Here is a 25,149-nt window from a genome sequence, read left to right as displayed (position 1 = left end):
ATTGTAGTGCACACATTTTGGTTTTGATAAATGTGTGATGATTTCACATTCAGTGGCCTGTAATTGTTATGACATTTGGCACTGTAACATTGGTTGAAGCATGAGAAGCTCTTGAATCTGAAACATCTGGTTTAAGTGTGAGGAATGGAGCTTTAACCCAAGGAAAGGAAATGTGTCCGAGAGAGCGCAAAGAGATTTGAACTGTGCCAGTCACATTGTCTGATCTAGTGTATAGGTCAAACATTTATGCCTGGGGGTCTTGTAAATATACTGCCTGTGGAATAGGGCGAGAGAATGTTTACAACACTTTGAAGTTTAGTTGAAATGAATTGCAGTAGAACTTTATACCACATCAAGAATTGACAATACATAAAAATATACAACGGAAATTTTTTAATAACAATATTCTTAACAGTGTGGCTGAGATGAAAATTACTTGAATATCAATTTTAAGCCTTTTTCCAACAGTTGCTACATTTTGCATTTTATACAAATATTTCAAGTTCTTGTGCAAACCAAAGTTTGGGAGGGGGGACTAGGAAGAAAAATTGCTCTTGACTTGACTTGAGTTCCTTTATCTAGACATCCAATCAAATTATGCTAGCACTACAGAGAAAGAGTCCAATGAACTTCCATCCATTCACGAGATGTTTGACATTCCAAGTCTGGAGGCAGCAGTCCCCTATTTCCATGGCAACCAGCTGCAAGTTAAAGTACACTGGAAAAAAGCAGAAGGAGGTAAGACAGCCAACTAAGCTTCAGTTGTAATGAACTCTTGTAATATAGTCCTCAGAAGCAGAATTTGTATTTGTTTTATATAACAACTCACATTATTTTACTACCTTATACCTGAACCTTTAGCGACAGCTAGTATTTGACTATTCAGTTTAATTGGAACAAGACGAGTATTTTGCATGTTTAACAAATTGCTCAATCTAGGTTTGGGAAATTTAAGAGCCAAGGTCCCAGAAGCCTTGCAACAGAGAGGTAGTATAGTCTTGAGCAAAGATAGAGATGTGTTAGAGTGCCAAATATATGATCTGAAAGTTCCTAGACTTGGTATTTGTGAATCCTTTGTGTGGAAAAGTCCTGTTTTGAAGGGGGCGTATGCTCCATAATCTTAATATAAAGAGAGGTAGTATCAGAACACTTACTGCTGTATCTACCACCCGATGTTATCCAGTTTTGTGCCCAATGTTCACAACCTGATGCCAGAGCTGTGAGGATCTATTATAATATAAACCAAGTGCTTTGATCTGCAGATCAACCAGATATCTCCAAGTGTAATATGATTATGCCTTGTTAAAGTATTCGTTGGGGATTCAAGAGCTTAACGAGTGATGGACCAATATGCGGTCATAGAAACTTAGAAGATAGGAGCAGGAGTAGGCCATTCGGCCCCTCGAGCCTGCTCCGCCATTCAATGTGATCATGGCTGATCATCCAAATTCAGTACCCGGTCCCTGCTTTCTCCCCGTACCCCTTGATCCCTTTAGCTTTAAGAAATATATCCAACTCCTTCTTGAATATATTTAATGTATTGGCCTCTACTGCCTTCTGTGGTAGAGAATTCCACAGGTTCACCACTCTCTGGGTGAAGAAATTCCTCCTCATCTCTGTCCTAAATGGCCTACCCCTTATCCTTAGACTGTGACCCCTGGTTCTGGACTCCCTGACCATCGGGAACATCCTTCCTGCATCTAGTCTGTCCAGTCCTGTCAGAATTTTATAAGTTTCAATGAGATCCCCGCTCATTCTTCTAAACTCCAGCGAGTACAAGCCCAATTGACCCAATCTCTCCTCATACGTCATTCCTGCCATCCCAGGTATCAGCCTGGTGAATCTTCGCTGAACTCCTTCCATGGCAAGAACATCCTTCCTCAGATAAGGCGACCAAAACTGCACACAATACTCAAGATGTGGTCTCACCAAGGCCCTGTACAACTGCAGCAAGACATTCTTGTTCCTGTACTCAAACCCTCTTGCTACGAAGGCCAACATACCATTTGCCTTCTTAACCGCTTGTTGCACCTGCATGCTTACCTTCAGCGACTGGTGCACAAGGACACCCAGGTCTTGTTGCACTTCCCCTTCTCCCAATCTATTGCCATTCAGATAATCTGCCTTCCTGTTTTTGCCACCAAAGTGGATAACCTCACATTTATCCACGTTCTGTTGCATCTGCCATGCTTTTGCCCAATCACCCAACCTGTCCAAATCACTGGAGTTTCTCGGCATCCTCCTCACAGCACACACGCCCACCCAGCTTTGTGTCATCTGCAAATTTGGAGATATTACATCTAGTTCCCTCGTCTAGATCATTAATATATATTGTGAATAGCTGGGGTCCAAGGACCGATCCCTGCAGTACCCCACTAGTCACTGCCTGCCACTCGGAAAAAGACCCGTTTATTCCAACTCTTTGCTTTCTGTCTGCCAACCAGTTCTCTATCCAAGTCGATGCCTTGCCCCCAATTCCATGTGCCTTAACTTTACACGCTAAGCTGGTGCCATAGTCAAGGTGCTCCAGTGTGTCTTTGCTGGATTTTGAATGATAACTCTACACTTGGAGGCCTCCTAAAGAAATAAATGCTGCAGCCTTTGGCTTGTTCAGGTGTTTCTTTGGATTAACCATACCTCCAGATCACTGTGTAAAAAATGTATGTCTTACAATAAATTCAAATTGGTAGTTTAGCCTGAGCTACACATTCTGTCACCATGGTGGTTTTCTATCAGATGGATCGGAGCTGCGGTTTTCCATATCTTCACTAGCCAGCCCATCATCTTCCAACCCCCATTAAAGTAAAACCTCAGCCCAGGAGTTTTTGGTGGTATCCCATTCTAGATATAACTCAGTGCTGAGGGTAGATTGCTCTCCGTGCAGCATGATAGCCCAGATGCTTCACATTAGTTCTGGTTTATATGAAGCATGGGTTTATGGTGAGCCTAAATGAAGAGTGTAGCCCAAATTGTAACACTAAGTGTATGGAAAATATCTGCTCCCAAGCTAACTCTAGCCAGCAGTTCTAAAGAATACAAGGGACTGACAAGCCCATAATTACAATGTTTAAGTTTAGGGGCTAGAAATTGGCCTCTTTAGTACCTTCCTTTATCACCTCCGGGGGGGGGTGCAATAACGGGGCGCTAAGCACTTATCAACCGGGCGCGGCAAGAAGATCGACTGCCGCTAAATTTGTCAGGAAGTTTGCGCCAGCAGTATGGCGTTGCGCCCCGATCTCCTTCGCCCAGAGATCGTGACGTCATCTCCGTGCACATCGCCCCGGTAGTGCCCCGGACCCAAACTTCGGATCCGTCCCCTTCAGCATCACCGGGCGAAAACCCCGTAGCTGCAGGAGGTGTTCATCGGGAGGCCGGGCACTTCGGGGGCGATATCTTGTTTTTTCCTTTGTCTTCGCCAGCGATCGATCAGCCCGGCCCTCTGCTGCAGTGCATCGGGCTGATCGGGCCAGATCGCGGCTGCTGTCGGGGACCAGGTAAGTTTTCCCCTTGCAGAGCCTGCAGCGATGGTCCTTCCCTTTAAGGGAGGGAAGGAGCCTTCCAACGCTGCATGGCACATTGTGCAGCGCTGCACACCTACCGTCCCGCGCTTGATTGAGTGCTCCACTTCCTTCCTGGAGCGCAAACCCCAAATTTTTTAAAAGTTGAAAAGCATTAGCGCCTGCCGCTAATTTTTTCAACTTTTAAAAAAGTTAGCGTCCCAAACGGGGACGATACCGAATTTCTCCCCCATAATCTTTATATCGCTTATGTGCCAATTCAGTAGAGTATGATTTAAAATATGCAATGTGGATGGCTTGTGAACAGTTTATGTTGAGGTAGGGGGAACGAATATCCAAAGAAATGAAGAGAAATCAGCCTGACTCAGCAGCTTCATCGGAGCCTGATGTCATGGTGTGCCCAAAATGTTGCTTGGCTCGTTCTTTCCCCAAATAGCTGCTCCCTCTGGAATGGAAAGTAAAAATACCAGAGGTTTTTTATAACAATTTTTATCTGAGGTCTGCAGTTAACTAGCAATTTTCCCTGTCATAGGGATTGGATATGCAGAGCACTGGGACCGCAACTCACAGAAAGAGTGTAACTATAGCAGTAACTTTGCATTTGTCATGCTTTTCAGCTAGAGAAACAATGTGGTAGAGCACATATTGGGAATTCAGCTGCAGAGGTCAGTGCACCCTCTCCGATTTTCAACTATTCAGCTCCCAAATTCCCGATATATGGTCCCATTACATGAACGTCTGCGTTAGAGCGCTAATGTGTAAAATCCACCTGTATAACCGAAATACTCCGAGGTCTGGAATGACGTGAAATTTCAATATAAAAGATTCACTATTATCCTGAGTCAGGAATGAAACATAGGATCCCTCCTCGCGAAAGAGGGATATTTACCGCCAGGCAGCCTGCCGATAGTTAAGATATCTTCAAAACCATGTAAATTACAGTAAAGCTCAGTTATAATGTTCTTCTGGAATGTCAAAAGGGTTAACAATCCTACCAAGCAGTACACAATTTTAACACATTTTGGTCAATTGGGCTCTAAAGTGGTATTATTACAAGAATCCAATTTAACGTTAAAAGAGGCTCCAAAACGAATGATGTCTTTATGCTTCCTCTTTTGTATCAGTGCAGTGTGGCTTCCAATGTGCATCAGTGCACACATGATAAAGAAAATCAGCAGTCAGATTGGCAACTTGACTCTTGACAGCACATTAAAGGCAACAGTAGTGAGACCACCCAGGTAGCCTCTCATTTCTTGGGCTTTGCCTTAGTGTGAAGCCCCACTTTTAAAAAAAAACAGGGCACTTTTTAAACGTACTTTTTGAATTCTTTTAATGCTAGTGGGCAGTATTGTCTCTGAACATAAAAATATTAACCAGATGGGAAGTGAGGCACTGCGCATGCATGTCAGCACTAATGCGCAGAACTGCTTTGTTGGTGAGCTGAGTGCAATGTGCAGCCGACAGTGTGAGCTGTGCATCATACTCTTCAGGTACCCACCTGAGACCTGCATGACCCCCTTAAAAAGACAGGATGAAGCAGGTTGTGACTTTTGTGTGTCTGTGTGTGTGTTTTTATATAAATATAGAATTTTTCCTTGGTTCCTCCAGAAAGTCTCAAGGATCACAATATCTACCTGTTAACATGGGTACCAGAATCCTGTGCCAAGAACAATTCACAAATACAGCAACATGCAACTGTCAAGGTTAGGAAAATGCATCTGCTTGGTTTCTACGTACTGTTAAAAACAGACAACGAATAATAGCTGAATTATTTTTTTATTTCTTGCAGATGAATGTTCTAATTAAAAACACATTACCTCCTCAGTGTTTCTCATAGTTTAAATGAGTTGATTTTGCAACTTTGATCTCTAGACATTTCATTTCTTTTAAAACAAACTTTTGGAACCACAAAACATTTCAAAGAGGTCTGATGTTTTAAAGTTTCTGATCAGCTGAATGATGCACTTTCCATTTATCAAATCCTGTTTACTTTGCACTAGAAAACAAATGAATGATTCATTAATAATTAAAACACAAAATGGTGGAAAACACTCAGCAGGTCAGGCATCGTCTGTGGAGAGAGAAACAATGTTAACGTGGTTTATCAAAATGTTCTATCTGGACAGAGCATTGCATTTCAGAACCTCAGTAAATGATGTACCGTGACATCGGACGTCATGTACTTCGGTTCCTTTAGTCTATATTCTCCACTGACGTGTCCCCTGCTGAAAAAGCTGAAACTAGAATTGGCTTAATTTCAGTTTCCTCCCTGTTCGAGATGAGGACAGATTTTCTGTGTGCTTCTTGCTTGTGTACATTCAGAATGTGACAATTGGAAATTGCACTGAGATATTTAATACAATTTCCTTTCACTATTTGAACTAAAAGCTATTTCGTAAAGAAATCTTTGGCAAACATATGAACAACATAAAAATAAACATCTACTCTTTGGTTTCCCCATTACTTCCTTAATTGGTTCTTGTCTTCCTGCAGAGAGTATTGTGACTATCCCTTCAATAAATCTCATTACAAATGTTTAGTTGGACTTCAATCAATCCTCACCCATTTGTCTTATCTGATGGGTGATGTTGCACTTCTCTTCCTTCCCCTGAATGTTTAGCCTGTGAATCAAGGTGTAATGTTTCTTCTTAAGACAAGTATCATTAAATGTCAATCTGTGTGATGGATGGGATAGAGACAAAAATCCTTTGAATTATGAGGGGCTCTCATAAATTATTGGCAGAAATGTGGGAAACTACAGATTTTTCTGGATCTGTAGTAGTTAATTTTTACACATTGCAGTGTTTTGAACACTTTTTGAGGGACGGCCTTGGTTTCTTCAGATAAGTTGGGCAATTATCAAAAGCAATGCTTCTATTTTCATGGTTTACTGTGAAATTGCAGCCAGTAATGTTGGTCATATTACAACATGTTTGAAGTTGGCATCTGTTTATAATAAAGTACAGATGGACAGCCTGTTCACTGAAACCTATCATACAACACTGTTTAAAGAACCTGGGATAAGCATCAATCATTATTATGTTGACAGAGGATTTACCTAACTGGTAAAGTAAATTATTTAGTCACACTGGGCACCGGTCTCTACTTTAGATCACAAACAACATTCATTCTATTACATTTTAAGAGCATGTACATAGGCAGTCTGGCATGTTGCTTTTGAAGGTGAGGAGGTAGGACACAGGCTTGTTGCTGATCTTGTGCAGGTATCAACTTGAGGTTAGGTGCTTATCCAGAGGCCAAATTATAGTGTGATGCAAACAATCCTAAAAAAGAAGAAAGAGAAAATGTAAAATAACTTTCACCAAGAAAAAAAGAGTAGGTAGGTTAAGAAATATCTTTGCTACGATTCTTAAATATTTACTTTGTCTTCCTTACCACTAAAACAACAAACCATTTTAATAAACTCAAGTTTATTTACAATCCTCAAAGATATTAGAAATCTTTTAAGAGCCTTCCATCATCTGCTGTTCCCAAAGCAAAGTCAGTGGGAGCTGGGAACAATTTGCAGGAGGTGTTGGTACCTGGAAGAAAGCTCAGTACAAACCTAATGTACAAAAAGCTAGCTTGGCAGGATCCAGGGAGGTCACCATTGTAGGCAGCATTATTTTAATCAACACTGCCACCATCAGGTGAACTTGAACGCCAATGCCCAGCACTCAAAAATAGTACAATAGCAAAATACTGCGGATGCTGGAAATCCGAAATAACAGAAAACACTGGAAAAACTCAGCAGGCCAGGCAGCATCTGTGGAGAGAGCACTCCATTCTCTCAGATCCAACCCCGACATTGTCATTAAACCTGCTGACAAGGGTGGTGCTGTTGTTTGGCGAACCGACCTCTACCTAGCGGAAGCTGAACAGCAACTCTCCGACACCACCTCCTACCTCCACCTGGACCATGACCCCACTACCGAACATCAAGCCACCATTTCCAAGACTGTCACTGACCTCATCTCCTCTGGAGATCTTCCCCCACGACCGCCAACCTCATAGTTCCCCAACCCCGCACAGCCTGCTTCTACCTCCTTCCCAAGATCCACAAAGAGGACTGCCCTGGTAGACCCATCGTTTCAGCCTGTTCTTGCCCCACGGAACTTATCTCTTCCTATCTCGATTCTATTTTTTCTCCCCTTGTCCAGTCTCTTCCCACCTACATCCGCTACTCTTCCGACGCCCACCGCCACTTTAACAGTTTCCAGTTTCCCGGCCCCAACCGCCTCCTTTTCACTGGATGTACAATCCCTCTACACCGTCATCCCCCACCAGGATGGCCTGAGGGCGCTCCGCTTCTTCCTTGAACAGAGGCCCAACCAGTCCCCATCCACCACCACCCTCCTCCGCCTGGCTGAACTTGTTCTCACATTGAACAACTTCTCCTTTGACTCCACTCATTTCCTCCAAATCAAAGGTGTTGCTATGGGTACCCGTATGGGTCCTAGCTATGCCTGCCTTTTCGTGGGATATGTGGAACATTCTTTGTTTCAGTCCTACTCTGGTCCCCTCCCTCACCTCTTTTTCCGGTACATTGATGACTGTATCGGTGCCATCTGCTGCTCTCGCCCTGAACTAGAAAATTTCATTCACTTTGCTTCCAATTTCCACCCTTCCCTCACCTTCACATGGTCCATCTCCGACTCTTCCCTTCCCTTCCTCGACTTCTCCGTCTCCATCTCTGGGGATAGGTTATTGACTAACATTCACTACAAGCCCACTGACTCCCACAGCTACCTGGACTACACTTCCTCCCACCCCGCCTCCTGTAAGGACTCTATTCCATTCTCCCAGTTTCTCCGTCTCTGCCGCATCTGCTCTGACGATGCCACCTTCCATACCAGTGCTTCCGACGTCTTCCTTTTTCCTCAACCGAGGATTCCCTTCTACTGTGGTTGACACGGCCCTCAACCGTGTCCGTTCTATCTCCCGCACTTCTGCCCTCACCTCTGCCCCTCCCTCCCGGAACCACGATAGAGTTCCCCTTGTCCTCACCTTTCACCCCACCAGCCTCCAATTTCAACGGATCATCCTCCGCCATTTCCGTCACCTTCAGCGTGATCCCACCACCAAAGGCATCTTCCCCTCACCTCCCCTTTCAGCATTCCATAGGGACTGCTCCCTCCGCGACACCCTAGTCCACTCCTCTACCACCCGCAGCACCCTTCCCCTTCGCCCGGCACCTTCCCGTGCAAGCGCAGGAGATGCAACACCTGCCCTTATACCTCCCCCCTTCCCACTGTCCAGGGCCCCAAACACCACTTCCAGGTGAAACAGCGATTTACTTCTACTTCTTGCAATTTAGTATACTGTATTCGCTGCTCACGATGTGGTCTCCCCTACATTGGGGAGACCAAACGCAGATTGGGTGACCGCTTTGCGGAACACCTCCGTTCAGTCCGTAAGGGGGAACCGAGCTCCCGGTGGCCTGTCACTTTAATTCACTGCTCCATTCCCACTCAGACCTCACCGCCTCGGCCTCTTGCATTGTTCCACGGAAGCTCAGCGTAAGCTCGAGAAACAGCACCTCATCTTTCGATTAGGCACACTACAGCCCTCTGGACTCAACATAGAGTTCAACAATTTCAGATCATAACCTTGGCCCCTATCACATATATATATATATTTCCTTTTTTTTATCCACACTTTTTGTTTGGCCTTTTTTTCCCTCCCACATGGCAGCTGTCCTTCATTCTGCCAGCGCAATTCACACTTCATCTAGAGCAATCCTTTGTTCCTTAACCTGTCCCATTACCACCTCCTCTTGCCTTGAATATCTCTTAATATCTCTCAATGTCTCTTAATCTCTCCTGCTTTCTATCCTATCACTGGCCTTCCCTTTTGTTCTTTCATCCCCTCCCCGTTTTCCCAGCCCCTAAACTTGCTATCCATTTCCTGCTTTTTTCCAGTTCTGACGAAGGGTCTTCGACCTAAAACGTTAACTCTGTTTCTCTCTCCACGGATGCTGCCTGGCCTGCTGAGTTTTTCCAGCGTTTTCTGTTATTACTCAAAAATAGTATATTTTTGATGTAGCAGAATGTTGGATTGTTGTAAAAAGTGATAGGGACTCAGTGGAAAACATTCCCACCCCATTTTGCATCCCCACTCATCCAGGTTTCCCAGCACAACAACAGAGGAAAATTCAGGGTCACAGTCTTGAATCGGTGCTATGCCAGGGACATTAGAGACATGTTTCTGTGGTTTCCTCCCGTGAGCACCTAGCAGTCTTTGGCCTAGAAATTCGGTATAGCCACGTTTGGGGCGCTAGTCCTGGCGATGCGCAAAGTTTAGTGCCAGGCGCAATTTAGCGCCACCTAGCGCGATATTGGGTTGCAGCGCCCCTAAAGGTGATTGTGGCGCTAAATCAGGTGCTGCACGCTACTCTTAACCCAGCGGCGCAACCCAATTTTGCCGCAGCGAGGGTGCTGTCAATAATCACTTTCCCTAAGACACAGTGGCGCCGGCCAGCTCTTAAAGGGGCAGGTCAATTGGCATCACCAGACACACTCACTGCCTTGTAGGCCTTCAAAGCGGTGGGAGCCTACCTGTGGCGCACCAGCCTAGCAAGACATGGAAAGGGTGAGGCAGAGGGTGGAACGCCTCACTGATGGGGCATTGGATGCTTTGGTTGGTGCAGTGGAATCAAGGCCAAGGAAGATGGTCGGAATGTGATTTATGTTTTGGACAGTCTCCCGGGTGTGAGAGGCAGTTATGTGTCAGTGTCATAGAGTCATAGAGTCATAGAGTTTTACAGCACAGAAAGAGGCCCTTCGGCCCATCGTGTCTGCGCCGCCCATCCATCCCTGTCCAGTCTAATCCCATTTTCCAGCATTTGGTCCATAGCCTTGTATGCAATGGCATTTCAAGTGCTCATCCAAATGCTTCTTGAATGTTGTGAGGGTTCCTGCCTCTACCACCCTTTCAGGCATTGAGTTCCACATTCCAACCACCCTCTGGGTGAAAAAGTTCCTCCTCAAATCCCCTCTAAATCTCCTGCCCCTTACCCTGAATCTATGCCCCCTTGTTATTGACCCCCCTACTAAGGGGAAAAGTTCCTCTTTGTCTACCCTATCTATGCCCCTCATCATTTTGTACACCTCAATCAGGTCCCCCCTCAGCCTTCTTTGCTCCAAGGAAAACAACCCCAGCCTGTCCAGCCTCTCTTCATAGCTGAGGCGCTCCATCCCAGGTAACATCCTGGTGAATCTTCTCTGCACCCTCTCCAAAGCAATCACATCCTTCCTATAGTGAGGCGACCAGAACTGCACACACTACTCCAGCTGTGGCCTCACCAGCGTTTTGTACAGTTCCATCATAACCTCCCTGCTCTTATATTCTATGCCTCGGCTAATGAAGGCAAGTATCCCATATGCCTTTTTAACCACCAGTGTATTAGTTTTGCTTTCTGTTGCCATAGCTTTCTCATGTTTGAAGGAACCACATTTTGTGTAATGAAACACTTTCTTCATTTACAATGGCCATGCCTGCTATTTACATGCATCTTGCCCTTCACAGGCTTGGGGGTATCAGACCGGTTCCATTCCTGTTCTTGGAATGGTAGCAAGCATTCTGTGAGAGGGGCCTAGAAGCTACTTCTAATCAGCCTCTGACGCGCAGCCTGAGAAGAGCCGCTCGCGTAGAAGTTCAGGCCAGCAGGCATCTTCTCAGCCACCGACAGAGATGTCCTGCACCTTATCTGAGGCTGCAGATCTGGCTGAAGCAGCTGGCACAGCTCAGTCATCACCTCCTTTCTAAATCGCAGCCTTCTGACACACTGCTCCTCCGGCATGTTCATGTAGAAAAACTACTGTCGGAAAACCCTGCCAGCGTAAGGTCTGGCCATGCCCGCCCCCCTCTCCCAGCGTCTCCGTGCCCTTTGCAGATGATTCAGCATGTTCCCCTCCAATGCAGCCCCCATAATAAGTGCCCACAGGAAGGTTTCCCATTGTCAAGGCTCACCAACAGCAAGGTGATGGTCAGAAGGCTGAAGATCGTCTGCCTGCGCTGGCTCAGTGGTCAAATGGCTCTCAGTGTGCAGCTCAGCAACTCTTTGTAGCTCTCGAGGAAGTTGTGCTCCAAAAATGGCTGCCGCTTTTAAACCACACCAGTCCCCTTTAAATAATGCTCCTCCAGCCCGAGAGCGACTTGGTAAGGTCCAGGTAAGCTGTCACTATTAGCACCAGGCACTACGGAGGGGGGCGCCACTGAATTTCCGGTCCGGGGCGCCCAAAAGGCGTTGCACACTCAAATGACGTCATAATCAGCCTGCGCCCATGAGCGGGCGCTAAGATTTAGCGCCGGCGCTAAATGCATGCTCAATATGGGGCTAGGCGCCTTGCGCCCGCCCGGAAATTGGCTAGCACCCCACTTCTCGGTCTCTAGGCGTTAATCGGTGGCGCTAACAACCGAATTTCTCCCCCTTTGTCTCTTTTGCTGCACATCATCCAGGAGTGTCTGAAGATTGGTCTCGCTGAAATGATGTCCTCTATGCTGAATCCTTACAAAGCTCGACTCCCTTTTTTGGGCGCCTCTGCCAGGTCCTCTGCTTGAAGACATGCTTAACACACGGCACAAAACTGCACACAAGCTGTCCATTACAGCTACCTGACGGTCAACTCACTGTGCTCAACACTCTACTACTTACCTGCTGTTTACTGGCCTGCTACTGCAATTTTCAGCCATGCTTGCCTTTTTATCAGCTGGGCTCCTAATTCCCAGCCTGTGCATTAAAGAAAGAAAGAAAGACTTGCATTTATATAGCGCCTTTCACGACCACCGGACGTCTCAAAGCACTTTGCAGCCAATGAAGTACTGTTGAAGTGGAGTCACTGTTGTAATGTAGGAAATTATGTAATGTAATGTTACTTCCACGTTATAGGGGAGTTGCTCTACTAAAGCACCGGTGGATATTTAAATGAACTAGCCCTTGCAATTTGCAGCAAGGTCAGCATTGGATAGTATCAGCTGGCACAAGCCTGAGGTCAGGGGGGGCAACACTGGTGTAAATGGCCCCGTAGAATTTTAGGGCCAGAAAACTGATCAGTGAGTAAGGAGAAAGTTGATAGATTTAATTGTCATAGTACAGGTGACAAACACAATGCACACAACAGATACAAGAAATTTATTGTAAAGATAAAAGTGCAGAAGCTAGTCATATTCATCATTTAAATTTATGTAGGTCACCAGAAGTCTTGGGAAAGCCATTACAGGATTAGCAAACATTAAGCATGCTCCTCGGCCAAGCCTAATGCTGACTGATTCAGATATGTTCAGATTTCCGCTAGTCTTCAGTCCTTCCCCATCTGACATGTCCCTCTTCTCCTACCGCCCCCAGATCTATGCTTCATACTTCAGTTGGGAGGATTGGTTGGTCTGCGACTTCATCAGCATTGGTCATTCTGGTAAAATCAACAGAGAAACTGAGGTGTTTCCAGATCATTTTTCTGATACAATTCAATTCAATTCAATTCAATTTTATTTGTCATATATGCAACAGACATGTGTACTGCACAATGAAATGTTGATTTTTACGAGTCCTCCCAACATTGGAATAAATATGGCATAACAATGATAAAAATACTAATAGAAATACTAATAGAACAACAGTAATAAATAATAATAAATTAATCGTTCATGAGTCTTATGGCCTGGGGGTAGAAGCTGTTTCGAAACCTGTTGGTACGAGACCGTATGCTTCGGTATCTCTTACCGGACGGGAGCAGGGCAAAGAGGTTGTGGCTGGGGTGACTCGCGTCTTTAATGATTCTCAGGGCCTTCCCCCAGCACCTCTCGGGGTAGGTATCCTTCACAGCAGGTAGTTTAATTCCTATAGTGTGTTGTGCAGCTTTCACTACCATCTGTAGAGCCTTGCGGTCTGTGGCGGTGCAGTTGCCATACCAGGTAGTGATGCAGCCGGACAGGATACTCTCGATGGTGCACCGGTAGAAGTTGGTGAGAATCTGGGGGGCCATTCCAAATTTCTTCAGTCTCCTGAGGAAGAACAGGCATTAGCATGCCTCCTTGGTTACAACGTCAATGTGATGAGACCACGTTAAGTCCTCCGTAATGAATACACCCAGGAATTTGAAGCTGCTGACCCTCTCCACCTCAGCCCCTTCGATGTAGATTGGGGTGTGTCCCTCCCCCTGCCGCTTCCTGTAATCCACGATCATCTCCTTTGTTTTGCTGATGTTGAGGGAGAGGTTGTTGTACTTGCACCATTCTCCTAGGGCTCTTACCTCCTCCCTGTAGCCTGTCTCGTCGCCATCTGTGATCAGGCCTACAACGGTAGTGTCATCAGCAAACTTGATGATGGAGTTGAAGTTGTGCGTGACCACGCAGTCGTGAGTAAACAGGGAGTACAGAAGGGGGCTGAGCACACAACCCTGGGGAGCTCCCGTGTTCAGGATCAGTGTGGAGGAGGTGTTTCTGCCTATTTTCACCACCTGGGGTCTTCCCGTCAGGAAGTCCAGGATCCAGTTGCATAGGGAGGTGTTAAGTCCGAGCTCAGAGCTTGTTGACAAGCTTGGAGGGGATAATGGTATTGAATGCTGAACTATAATCAATGAACAACATTCTCACATAGGTGTTCCTCTTATCCAGGTGTGATAAGGCATTTACATTGGGTCATAGAAACATAGAAGATAGGAGCAGGAGTAGGCCATTCGGCCCCTCGAGCCTGCTCCGCCATTCAGTGCGATCATGGCTGATCATCCAAATTCAGTACCCGGTCCCTGCTTTCTCCCCATACCCCTTGATCCCTTTAGTCTTAAGAAATATATCCAACTCCTTCTTGAATATATTTAATGTATTGGCCTCTACTGCTTTCTGTGGTAGAGAATTCCACAGGTTCACCACTCTGGGTGAAGAAATTCCTCCTCATTTCTGTCCTAAATGGCCTACCCCTTATCCTTAGACTGTGACCCCTGGTTCTGGACTCCCCGACCATCGGGAACATCCTTCCTGCATCTAGTCTGTCCAGTCCTGTCAGAATTTTATAAGTTTCAATGAGATCCCCTCTCATTCTTCTAAACTCCAGCGAGTACAAGCCCAATCGACCCAATCTCTCCTCATACGTCATTCCTACCATCCCAGGTATCAGCCTGGTGAATCTTCGCTGAACTCCTTCCATGGCAAGAACATCCTTCCTCAGATAAGGTGACCAAAACTGCACACCATACTCAAGATGTGGTCTCACCAAGGCCCTGTATAACTGCAGCAAGACATCCTTGTTCCTGTACTCAAACCCTCTCGCTACGAAGGCCAACATACCATTTGCCTTCTTAACCGCCTGCTGCACCTGCATGCTTACCTTCAGCGACTGGTGCACAAGAACACCCAGGTCTCGTTGCACTTCCCCTTCTCCCAATCTATTGCCATTCAGATAATAATCTGCCTTCCTGGTTTTGCCACCAAAGTGGATAACCTCACGTTCTATTGCATCTGCCATGCTTTTGCCCAATCACCCAACCTGTCCAAATCATCCTGGAGTTTCTCGGCATCCTCCTCACAGCACACACGCCCACCCAGCTTTGTGTCGTCTGCAAATTTGGAGATATTACATCTAGTTCCGTTGTCTAGATCATTCTACTTCGCTCCCACCGCCCCCACCAAAAATAAAAAAAACTCAAACTCTACAGTGCAGCCTTTCATCGGATGGCCCAGCTACAAGCCAATAATTCTTTCTTAATCCTCATCCAAAAAAGGTCTGTTTTTCACTAAAAACTCTTTTTTCATCTGATACTGTGCGATAGAGCCACCACATACCAACCATCACCTCCCCCCGCCACCCAAAACCAGGTTAAATTTGGTGAGAATAGAAAGATGTGCGCTCCGACTGCAAAACTGAAACTTAAAAGCTTGCAAAACAGAAATCTGAGGACTCTTAGGCCGCGATTCCGCCGGCCGGGTCGGTGTCACGGTCCCAGCCCGCTGCCTACTGCAGCCCGCACTCTCCAAGTGATTTTATGTTAATAGGGTTTGTTAAGCCCGCCCTGCGAGGTTCCCGGCCAATTAATAGGATGCGGGTCTGATGACGTCATTTGATGACATGTCATCAGCCGGTTTCCTTAAAGGGGCCATGTCCAAATTGATCTTGACAGTTGTGCTGTCCGTATTCTACAGCACTGAGGTGCTGCAAACACTGACGAGCACTGCACAAAGTTGCACGGCTGCACCCAGGCTCTCCCATTACCCCCTCCATATGCTTATGGAGGGAGTCACAGCACACAGGGAGGTTCTCTTCCCTTCCCATGGGCGGGAGAGACCTCCCCAGGAGATCAACACAGCCTGGTTGCACATTGACAGGAGAGCACAAGCAGATATGTCGTCAGGAGGACCAGGCTGCAGTGGCACAAACCTTTCAATGATCTGAGTAGATCACGAAACGTTACTGCCAAGGCACACTCCATTTCATCCTGCTGTGCCATTCATCACATCCACATCACTCTGCCTTCCCTACCCTATTCCTGCACATCTTTACTCACACCAACTTACCTTGCATCTCCACCCATCCCTCTCTATCTACATTATCACTTCCCCATCTCACTAGCCACCGCTCACCCTCATCATACTGCAACCATACGAACTAACAACACACAAGGGTAGACACTTGGGTAGTTTAGCCAATGTTCATGTAAAGTTTCTGTTAATGTGTTGTCAAACATTGAAATCTATATTTTCAACACTTTACCTTATTGGACAGGTCTGTGCTCACTTATGGAAGTGTCTTAGTGAGTTCCAGTGAATGTTGATACATAACTCCCCCCCCCCCCCCCCCCCACAATTGTGATGACTGTGCATGGAATAGCTTGGACATTGTAGGGATGCTTTATGGTGCTGGTGTGGGGTGGTGTCAACCAGCGCATCATGTGGCAGCCAGGGTGTACAGCGCCAAGTGAAGTAAATTTGGTCATGGTGATGCCATCGCTAGCCTCCCGGGCAGCAATGTTGTCGGGTGCTGTTGTCCTGTGCAGCATCAGGTGATTGTGGAGAAGGTTGGTGCTGTTGTTTGTGATGTTGGTGTTGGGGCTGATCGTGGAGGGATACAGAGGACCAAGGTGAGATTTTTTTCAAGGGCACCGGTGTTGCTGGAATAGATGGCAGCTGAAGTTGAGATGACAGAAGCGATGTCAATGGTGAGAGAGCTTGCTCCAAGGAGGTGACAGTGGATAGAGAGTTTACTCCAAACACTTCCAAACTGCATAAAGCTCAAAAGTGTCTTCCAAGTCCTGAAGGCTCAATCTTCTGACATTGGAAAGTGAACAGCTGTGAAATGGTAGCTTTCATACCACTTTTGCAGCTGTCACCTATTCACAACAATGGAGTGACCTAGAGAACCCGACCTACTTACCTGACGTGATCTCTGAACGACGTGAACCTCATTTTTAAAAAAAATGGTAAAATAGAAATAGGATGACAAAATAGTTGTTAACAAGCATTTAACTATCTTAAATGCCTCCCATGCCGCTTGGTGTCGGGTCTGTTCTGAAATCGCAGACATGACACTTTGGAAACTTGCATGGAGGTGAGTTCGGAGCGGGTTCCCAACCCACTGTCAATCATTTCGATTTTGACAGCGGACCCGCCTCCGAACCCGCCCTCTGAGCGCCGGCAAAATCGCGGCCTTAGTGTGTTCCAATGAAATTTATAAGCTTGAAATTTGAGTTCAGCTGCTTTGAGTTGATGCCTAAAACACATTTAAAGTAATTTATTTTCTAATAACGGATTACTGTTTATAATAAATCATTGCTGCAACAGCTTTTAAAATCAATATATTATTGTTAGTGATTGTTTTATGCAAAGGAAAACACTAATTTTTAATTTAAATTATATTTAAATGGCCAGATTGTAATAGTTGCACATTTTTAGCAATTCGGAGGCCCTTTAAACTCACTTTACTCTTCACCTTCATTTTGCATCATCAGACTCGCATTCCATATCTCTTGACATAATGCCAGATGCAGCCTTGAAACAGACCTAGTTAATTCTTTAGCTAAAAAAAAAGATAAATTTCAGTGTAACCGGCACTTGCAATCGCCTGTGTGCTTGAAATCATTGAGGCTAATGATGAATGCATGAGAAGCATAGCAATGTAGCCAGAGCAAAGCCTGCTTTATTTGCCCTTGCTGTGTGTTAAAGATTAGACATGGTTCAGCTTTATTAATTGCTCCTCTTTGTGTCCACTGTTAAATGTAACCAGGAAAACAAGACTTTATTCTTCACTCTGCTATTTATTTATTTTCCCCCTTCAGGGCACTCACTTCATTATCACTGGTCTCTTATTTGCTTGTGAGTATAAGGTGACTGTGGAACCCATCGTTCTCCAGGGGCAGGCAACACAGGCCGTGACCTATGTGACAACTCCTCATTGCAGCAGTTCAATTAAAGTCAAAGTGTTGAAGCGCTTACTTTGTGCAAGAAATGGTGAGTGGGGGTGAAAAGATTGTGTTGCATAGTTGTTGTGTGACTCTTGGGCTAAATGTCCCTGGTTTTATTCACTTTCTATGCTTTATCTACAGCATGTAGCAGAGTTTTTTCCTTCTAGCATTAGCATTCCGCCGTAAAGATCTTGTGTACGTAGGTTTATATATCTTTTTATATCGGATCAAAATTCTAACAGTTGCAACAGCTTCCTTATTATGTGTATAAATAACAGCGCAAAAGCAGAGACACCGCGACACATTTTCCTGTTTTAGTACATTGGATAACTGGGGCGCAGTGTATAGAGGAAAATCTAGCGAGAGGATCACACACCAGTAATGAAGCCAGACAGATTTTCTGTCCATTTTAAATTTAATCACCTGGAGGCAGCACATTTGCTCCATGCACTGCACCAAGGTGATCCAATATGCTCAAGCCCAATAACAGGAAAGTAGACTCCATCCAGTTTAACCAGTTCGCAAAGAACCACCTCATCAATTTGGAACCCGCTCTGTGTGTTGCTGGACCCACATCAACAGGAATAAAATCAATAATCTGAGGTACTCCACTTTCAACTTTGTGTGCTAGTTCTCACCCAGATTCCTCCAATGATGCAAACATATGAAAATGACGGACAGGAAAAGACCAGCTGGTCCATCAGGCCAGTCATGGTGCAACTTAATACTGTAACTCCGCCCCCCCCCCCCCCCCCCCACCCAACCCCACTAGCCAGCTATACAATCTCCAAGGAGACAGAAAAAAAATAGAAAAAATTTTAGGCCAAATTAGCAGGTGGAAATCTAGAAAACCCTAGGCTGAGTCCTAGACCTATTAAATTGCCTGCTCAATCAGGGAACACTCCCAGGCAGCGTTGGATGTGATCATATGTCCAAGTATCTGATAGGTGGTTGTCAAGTCAATAAAAAGTGATATAAAAGATCCAAGATGGATGTATTATTACAAATATAAATACAAGACAGCAGCTGCTCACCACCCCAGATATTCTTCCCCTCCATTTTAAAATCAGATTCTCCCCTTTGTGAATATTTTAATTTCCCTTGTATTTCAATCAGTAATCCACTGGAGGGTGGGGGGTTATTTCACAGTCCATTTCAAACATTGGCAGGCTCATTATTAGCTGATTGACTGACTGGGATCTGAAATTTCTCTGATTCAGTCTGCTGGTTGCATCATTACTTTCACCCACGAATCGATTACTCACGGGGCATGACGAGAATGCCGATGCATTGTCCCCCTTTTGGTCATTGGGTGCTACTGAACCACTTTCAAACTTTACAGGGACAGCGCGCTTCCAATCTTCACCTATGGGACCTTCGTGGCGAAGACAAATGTCCTTGCGGACAAATACAAACCAGGTCCCACGACGTTGAATCGTGCCCACTAACTAAACTATCTATTGGCCCACGCGCTTTGCATGCTGGCGATGACAGTGTTCTGAGATGGCTGGAATTATACGCAGTCCACATATGCAAGATAAATAAATGAATTCGAGGGGAACAAGAGATGGCTTTGTCTGAATGCCATTCTGTGCAGTTTCTGTTGGGGTTGTTCATTCCTTATGGTAAAGTACATGTGTGGTTCTAATTAACTTCAATTCATTTTTAAGCTATTCTTATTCTTTAAACTTTTTTCAAGAATTAAGAATGAAACACTTAAATCCACAACAGGGGATATTTTAGTATATTGTGGAAGATTATTTAAGTAACTTCAAAATAAAACCCATTGTAAAAAGAAATGTGTGTACATACAGTACATATTTGCACATTAAGAGATGAACATGGAATTGAATGGTACTACATTTCTTCTGTCTTGATACCAGGGCTTCGCCAGGCATCCAGTCCAGCTTCTGGAAAGGTCATATTGAAAGCAGAGAAACTAACTGCTAGTTTTGTTGCTGAAAATGGCTCGATCACCGGAGAGTTTCACTGGCAGGTTTCACAGAATCAACCTCATCAGCTGGTCACTGGATACCAATTGAACTGGACGGAGATATCCACTGTTAACAGACCAGTTGTCATACCAGACGTGGTCATTTCCCGAACTCAAATACTGCCACCAGTAAGTTACCAGTAAGGTGCTGTGTTCATGTGAATTGTGGGGGAGGGGAAGAAAGCATTCATTTTTATTTCAACTGCAGTGATAATTTGTCATTTTGTTTACAGGCTTCTAAATATTAGATTTTTTTTTTTAATTGCTCTAAAACCTCAAAAAAAATGAAGCATAGTGGTAAAGGCCGAGAAAATGGTTTTGCACCTGAAATCAGTACGAAGTGAGAGAGCATGCAGCCAAAGATGTCGGCCCAAAGTTCACTCCAAAACAAGCCTCAAGCCTCATTTTCATAAAACCGGAGAGCCGCGAATGCCATTTGGGTATATCGATATATTTCGCCAGTCAGAGCCCTTGAAAATTTGGCAGGCTCCGACTCAGATCTGGCCCACATGCAAGTCCTGGGGGGGTGCGTGGGAGGGAGCGAGCCGTATTTGTGTGGAGCCAGCAGGAGTAGGAATGTTTGTCCTAGCATCACATTAGGTAAAAAATCAAAATCAAATAATTTTACTTTTCTTTTTAAGAACTGCTGGTAAGGCCACTGTAGAACCAAAATTAACTGAGCGGAGTACACGTTTCTGTTGAATTTGGCAGCGTGGTCCAAAAACTAAAAAAAATAACATATTCAGTGGGCCCAGACCTGTTTCAAGTGGTTGCCCTAGGCACTCAGAAGTTGCCAGTTTCCAATGTGGCTGCCAGCGCATTTGCAGGGGAAATGGGTGCGAGATGCCGGCATTGAAAATTCATTTCTCGAACACTTATTCAGCACCCCCAGAAATAGGGTGCCACACAGGCCAGTTTTTTGCCACAAAGTATTTTAACTTCAATCTTCATCGCTTTGATGAACTTACCCCATTATAAAAAGATTAAAGCCTTGGAAAGCAAACTGAATAGATTCATCAAGATAATGCCAGGATGTGGAACTATAGCTTTGAAGGCAGATTTAAAATACTGGGATTATTTCCACTGAAACAGAAGGCTAAGAGGTTTTTAAAACAATGATGGTTTTTATGGAGTGAATAAGGAAAGACTATTTCCTCTGATTAAGAAGTCAGTGACGAGAGGGTCGTCAATTTAAAACTGTCATTAAGAGAATGAGGAGAGAAGTTAGGAGAACTGTCTTTACACAGAGGGTCTTCAGAGCATGAATGCTTTGCTACAGGGGATGGTTTAAGCAGAGACTTGCATCTTTGAATGGAAATTTGGATACACCTTTGAAGCAGAGGAATATGCAGAACTAACTAGGGAAAATGAAGCAGTACGATTAATTTTAGGTTGCTTTAGCAAAGAGCCAACGCAAACTTCCTTCTTTGTTGTAAACTTTAATGGTACTTCCTCTCTGACCATGACGCATACTATTTATATTCTCAACAAAAGCAGCATCCTTGACAATTCAACTAAGATTGAAAACTTTTTATGTGGGAAAAATCATAGGTCTGAATCTACCTACTACTGGTAGGTTGAGGCTGATTGCTCTGCACCACCTTTACAAGCACGAGCAGTGGTCGTCATAATTAGGCATTGTGGAAGTGCAGGTATTGCCCTGTTGATTCTTGCCTGCCTGCCTTTGGCCCAGTTCTTCTGTTCGATCCTGCCATAACTTCTAGCCAGAATCATCATACAGCCCAGATGTTAATGTTAGCAGAGGCTGAGCACTGATTCACTGATCTCATATTGCTGGAACATTCTTGATTAACTCCCAATTGTACTCAGCATTTTTATATTGTAATAGTGACCTCTAGAGTTGGAAATTTGTACTATACAGTACCGTCTTTAACCTGTCTGAGGGACAGATGGAAGCGCACCCAGGTCACCATTGTTCCATATATAAATTATTTGAACCCCTTGGCTAAATTACAGATTATAACTCTGAGTTTTGATCTATTCTTGTATTGTTTACAGGATCAGCCTTTTATTACGATCCTCAATCTTCGGCCTTTGACGACTTATCGGATTCAAGTTCAAATCCTGTCTACAATTGGCAAAGGCCCAGCAACTGTTAAAACATTTCAAACACCACAGGTTTACACCACAGCCACATAAAGGTTAGTCATATCTTCTCCAACCAATTATGTGTGTTGTTGTGAATCAAACCATTCTTGCAGCATAAAAATAAACATTACCAAGTCCAGACTACCGTATCTTGCCGCAGGTACAGCACTGCCCAAATCATTCCATTCTCGGATCTCAGCAGGACGTGAGGAAATTTCTAATTTCGAGGGTAGCATACTCAGTCTGAAAACATTGGCCAGCCACTTTGCTTCTCTAAATGTCTTTGAAACTTTATTTAGTTTTAACTACTACTGATCATCAGCCATTTATAGACTTGGCAACAGAGTGCTTTAGAAACATAGAAAAATAGGAGCAAGAGTAGGCCATTCGGCCCTTCGAGCCTGCTCCGCCATTCAGTATGATCATGGCTGATCCTCTATCTCAATACCATATTCCCACTCACTTCCCCGTACCCCTTGACGCCTTTTGCATCCAGAAATCTATATCTCCTCAAATATATTCAGTGACATGACCTCCACAGCCTTCTGTGGTAGAGAATCCCACAGGTTCACCACCCTCTGAGTGAAGAAATTTCTCCTCATCTAAGTCCTAAATGTCCTACCCCGTATCCTGAGACTGTGACTGCTCATTCTAGACCCCCCAGCCAGGGGAAACATCCTTCCTGCATCCAGTCTGTCTAGCCCTGTCAGAATTTTATACGTTTCAATGAGATCCCCTCTCATTCTTCTAAACTCTAGCGAATACAGGCCTAGTCGACCCAATCTCTCCTCATACGACAGTCCTGCCATCCCAGGAATCAGTCTGGTGAACCTTCGCTGCACTCCCTCTATGGCAAGTATATCCTTTCTTAGGTAAGGAGACCAAAACTGCGCACACTACTCCAGGTGTGGTCTCACCAAGGCCCTGTATAACTGTAGTAAGACATCCTTGCTCCTGTACTCAAATCCTCTTGCAATGAAGACCAACATACCATTTGCCTTCCTAACTGCTTGCTGCACCTGCATGTTTGCTTTCAGTGACTGGTGTACAAGAACACCCAGGTTCCTTTGTACATCAACATTTCCCAATCTACCACCACTTAAATAATACTCTGCCTTTCTGTTTTTCCTACCGAAGTGGATAACTTCACATTTATCCACATTATACTGCATCTGCCATGTATTTGCCCACTCACTCAACTTGTCTAAATCACCTTGAAGCCTCTTTGCATCCTCCTCACAATTCACAATCCCACCTAGTTTCGTGTCGTCAGCAAACTTGGAAATATTACATTTGGTTCCCTCATCCAAATCATCATTGATATATATTGTGAATAGCTGGGGCCCAAGCACTGATCCCTGCAGTACCCCACTAGTCACCACCTGCCACCCCGAAAAAGACCCATTTATTCCTACTCTCTGTTTCCTGTCTGTTAACCAATTTTCAAACCATGCCAGTATATTACCCTCAATCCCATGTGCTTTAATTTTGCACACAAACCTCTTATGTGGGACTTTATCAAAGGCCTTCTGAAAATCCAAATACACCACATCCACTGGTTCTCCCTTATCTATTCTACCAATTACATTCTCAAAAAACTCCTGTAGGTTTGTCAGTAGGTTTCTCTGCAGTTTTATTTTGGGGGCTGACGTTTTATTTCATTACAGCAGTAAGTATAAATTAACAACCTACTTTGATATGTTAAGTTTCTTTTTTGTTTAAAACTTCAGGTGCTAACCAAGACAACCAATCGAATCTGGTGTCGAGAAGCTCAGAGAATGGAATTAATACAAAACTCGGATTCATCACCACAGCAACCAAAGCTGCTGTTCTAACAAATGAGCTATTTATAAGACCACCCAGAAGATTGGTCTTTCTGGGTCCTCCACCTCCTCCAGTTTCATGTGTCACAGTATTTATTGAAATTTGTCATTTCCTCATTTTTTACTAATTCTCCAACACATATTTGGTATTCACAGTTAAATGTCCTGGCACCAGTGCCTCAGAAAATCCTGGATTGTTATGATTGAGGAAACAAGCTTGTGGCAGTCTCTCACTAACTTAATGATTGTTGAGTAAAGAGGAGCTACACATTTGATATTTCCCTTGACACTGAAAACAATCGCGAGACAGATCAAGCAGAAAACTACTAATTACAACCAGAGGTAAAACACGGTAGAGTCCTAATCGTTATGATTTATGAAAACATACATCATGGAATAATGTGAGTGAAAAATTGATAACTGTCCAAACCACAGGTAATAACAATGCCAAAGACAGCTAGTTGTGGTTAGAGAAAAGCATACTTAATGGGCATAGCTTACAAGTGATGAGAATACATATTACTTCACATGATTGGTTCTCTTTTTAAAAAAAACTTATCATCGCCACTTATGTTAACTTTAATATCTGCCACAAGGCTATTCTTTGCACTCTACCGGATTCTCCCTCCCTCAGGAAATTAAATCAAGTGAGCAATTAACAACAGGACGGAGGTGAGGTGGAAGGATTGCAATTTCTGTCTGAAATTCAATAAAAACTCCTGGATATTAATCTAACATTATATTTTTACTCTGACTAGTTGGAGTTTGCATATGACATTTCCATTACCACAACGGAACTGAAGTCATAATGTTCTGCAAATATTTGATTATCTTTGTCAGTACTTTGCTTAGTGTGTTGTCAGTCATATGCATATAGGAAAAATATTATCTGAAACTTGTAATATTTGTAACTTGCTAAGAATGAAGGAACATCACCTATTCTCTGAGAATCTTGGCAGTCATTTTCTAAATGTGTTGGCCTGCAGTGCAGAAATGAAGGTTACAAGGGAAATCATTGCTTTGTCTGTGTTCAAGTTGGAGCCTCTTTTAAAAAGGAATCAGAACACTCGATTCAATTCAGCATATTCATGTTCTCCTCACCCTGAACCTCACTTGAAGAGAGAGCAGGCTGGAAAATCAGTTTTGGTTTCCATATTTAAGAAAAGATATACTTGCTCTCGAGGCAGTTCAAAGAAGGTTCACTCGGTTGATTCCGGAGATGAGGGGGTTGACTTATGAGGAAAGGTTGAGTAGGTTGGGCCTCTACTCATTGGTGTTCAGAAGAATGAGAGGCGATCTTATTGAAACATATAAGA

General features: G+C 44.3%; 1 protein-coding gene across 1 annotated transcript in view; it reads left to right on the top strand.

Annotated features, from left to right (window-relative positions):
- Positions 1 to 24,775, top strand: part of anos1b (anosmin 1b) — a 215,907-nt gene extending 191,132 nt beyond the window's left edge. The window contains exons 9-14 of the mRNA XM_085990034.1: positions 583 to 738; positions 5,127 to 5,221; positions 17,783 to 17,954; positions 19,792 to 20,030; positions 21,921 to 22,063; positions 23,741 to 24,775. Coding sequence (XP_085846160.1) covers positions 583 to 738; positions 5,127 to 5,221; positions 17,783 to 17,954; positions 19,792 to 20,030; positions 21,921 to 22,061 — 803 coding nt within the window. The 3' untranslated portion in view covers positions 22,062 to 22,063; positions 23,741 to 24,775. The remainder of the gene's footprint in view (positions 1 to 582; positions 739 to 5,126; positions 5,222 to 17,782; positions 17,955 to 19,791; positions 20,031 to 21,920; positions 22,064 to 23,740) is intronic.
- Positions 24,776 to 25,149: the final 374 nt, after the last annotated feature.

This window comes from Somniosus microcephalus, chromosome 6, assembly GCF_052327205.1.
Source record: "Somniosus microcephalus isolate GS21.2 chromosome 6, FLI_Smic_1.0, whole genome shotgun sequence".
NCBI classification, from domain to species: Eukaryota; Metazoa; Chordata; class Chondrichthyes; order Squaliformes; family Somniosidae; genus Somniosus; species Somniosus microcephalus.
The sequence above is the reverse complement of the archived record's forward strand: the minus strand, read 5'-3'. Positions and strand labels throughout refer to the sequence as shown.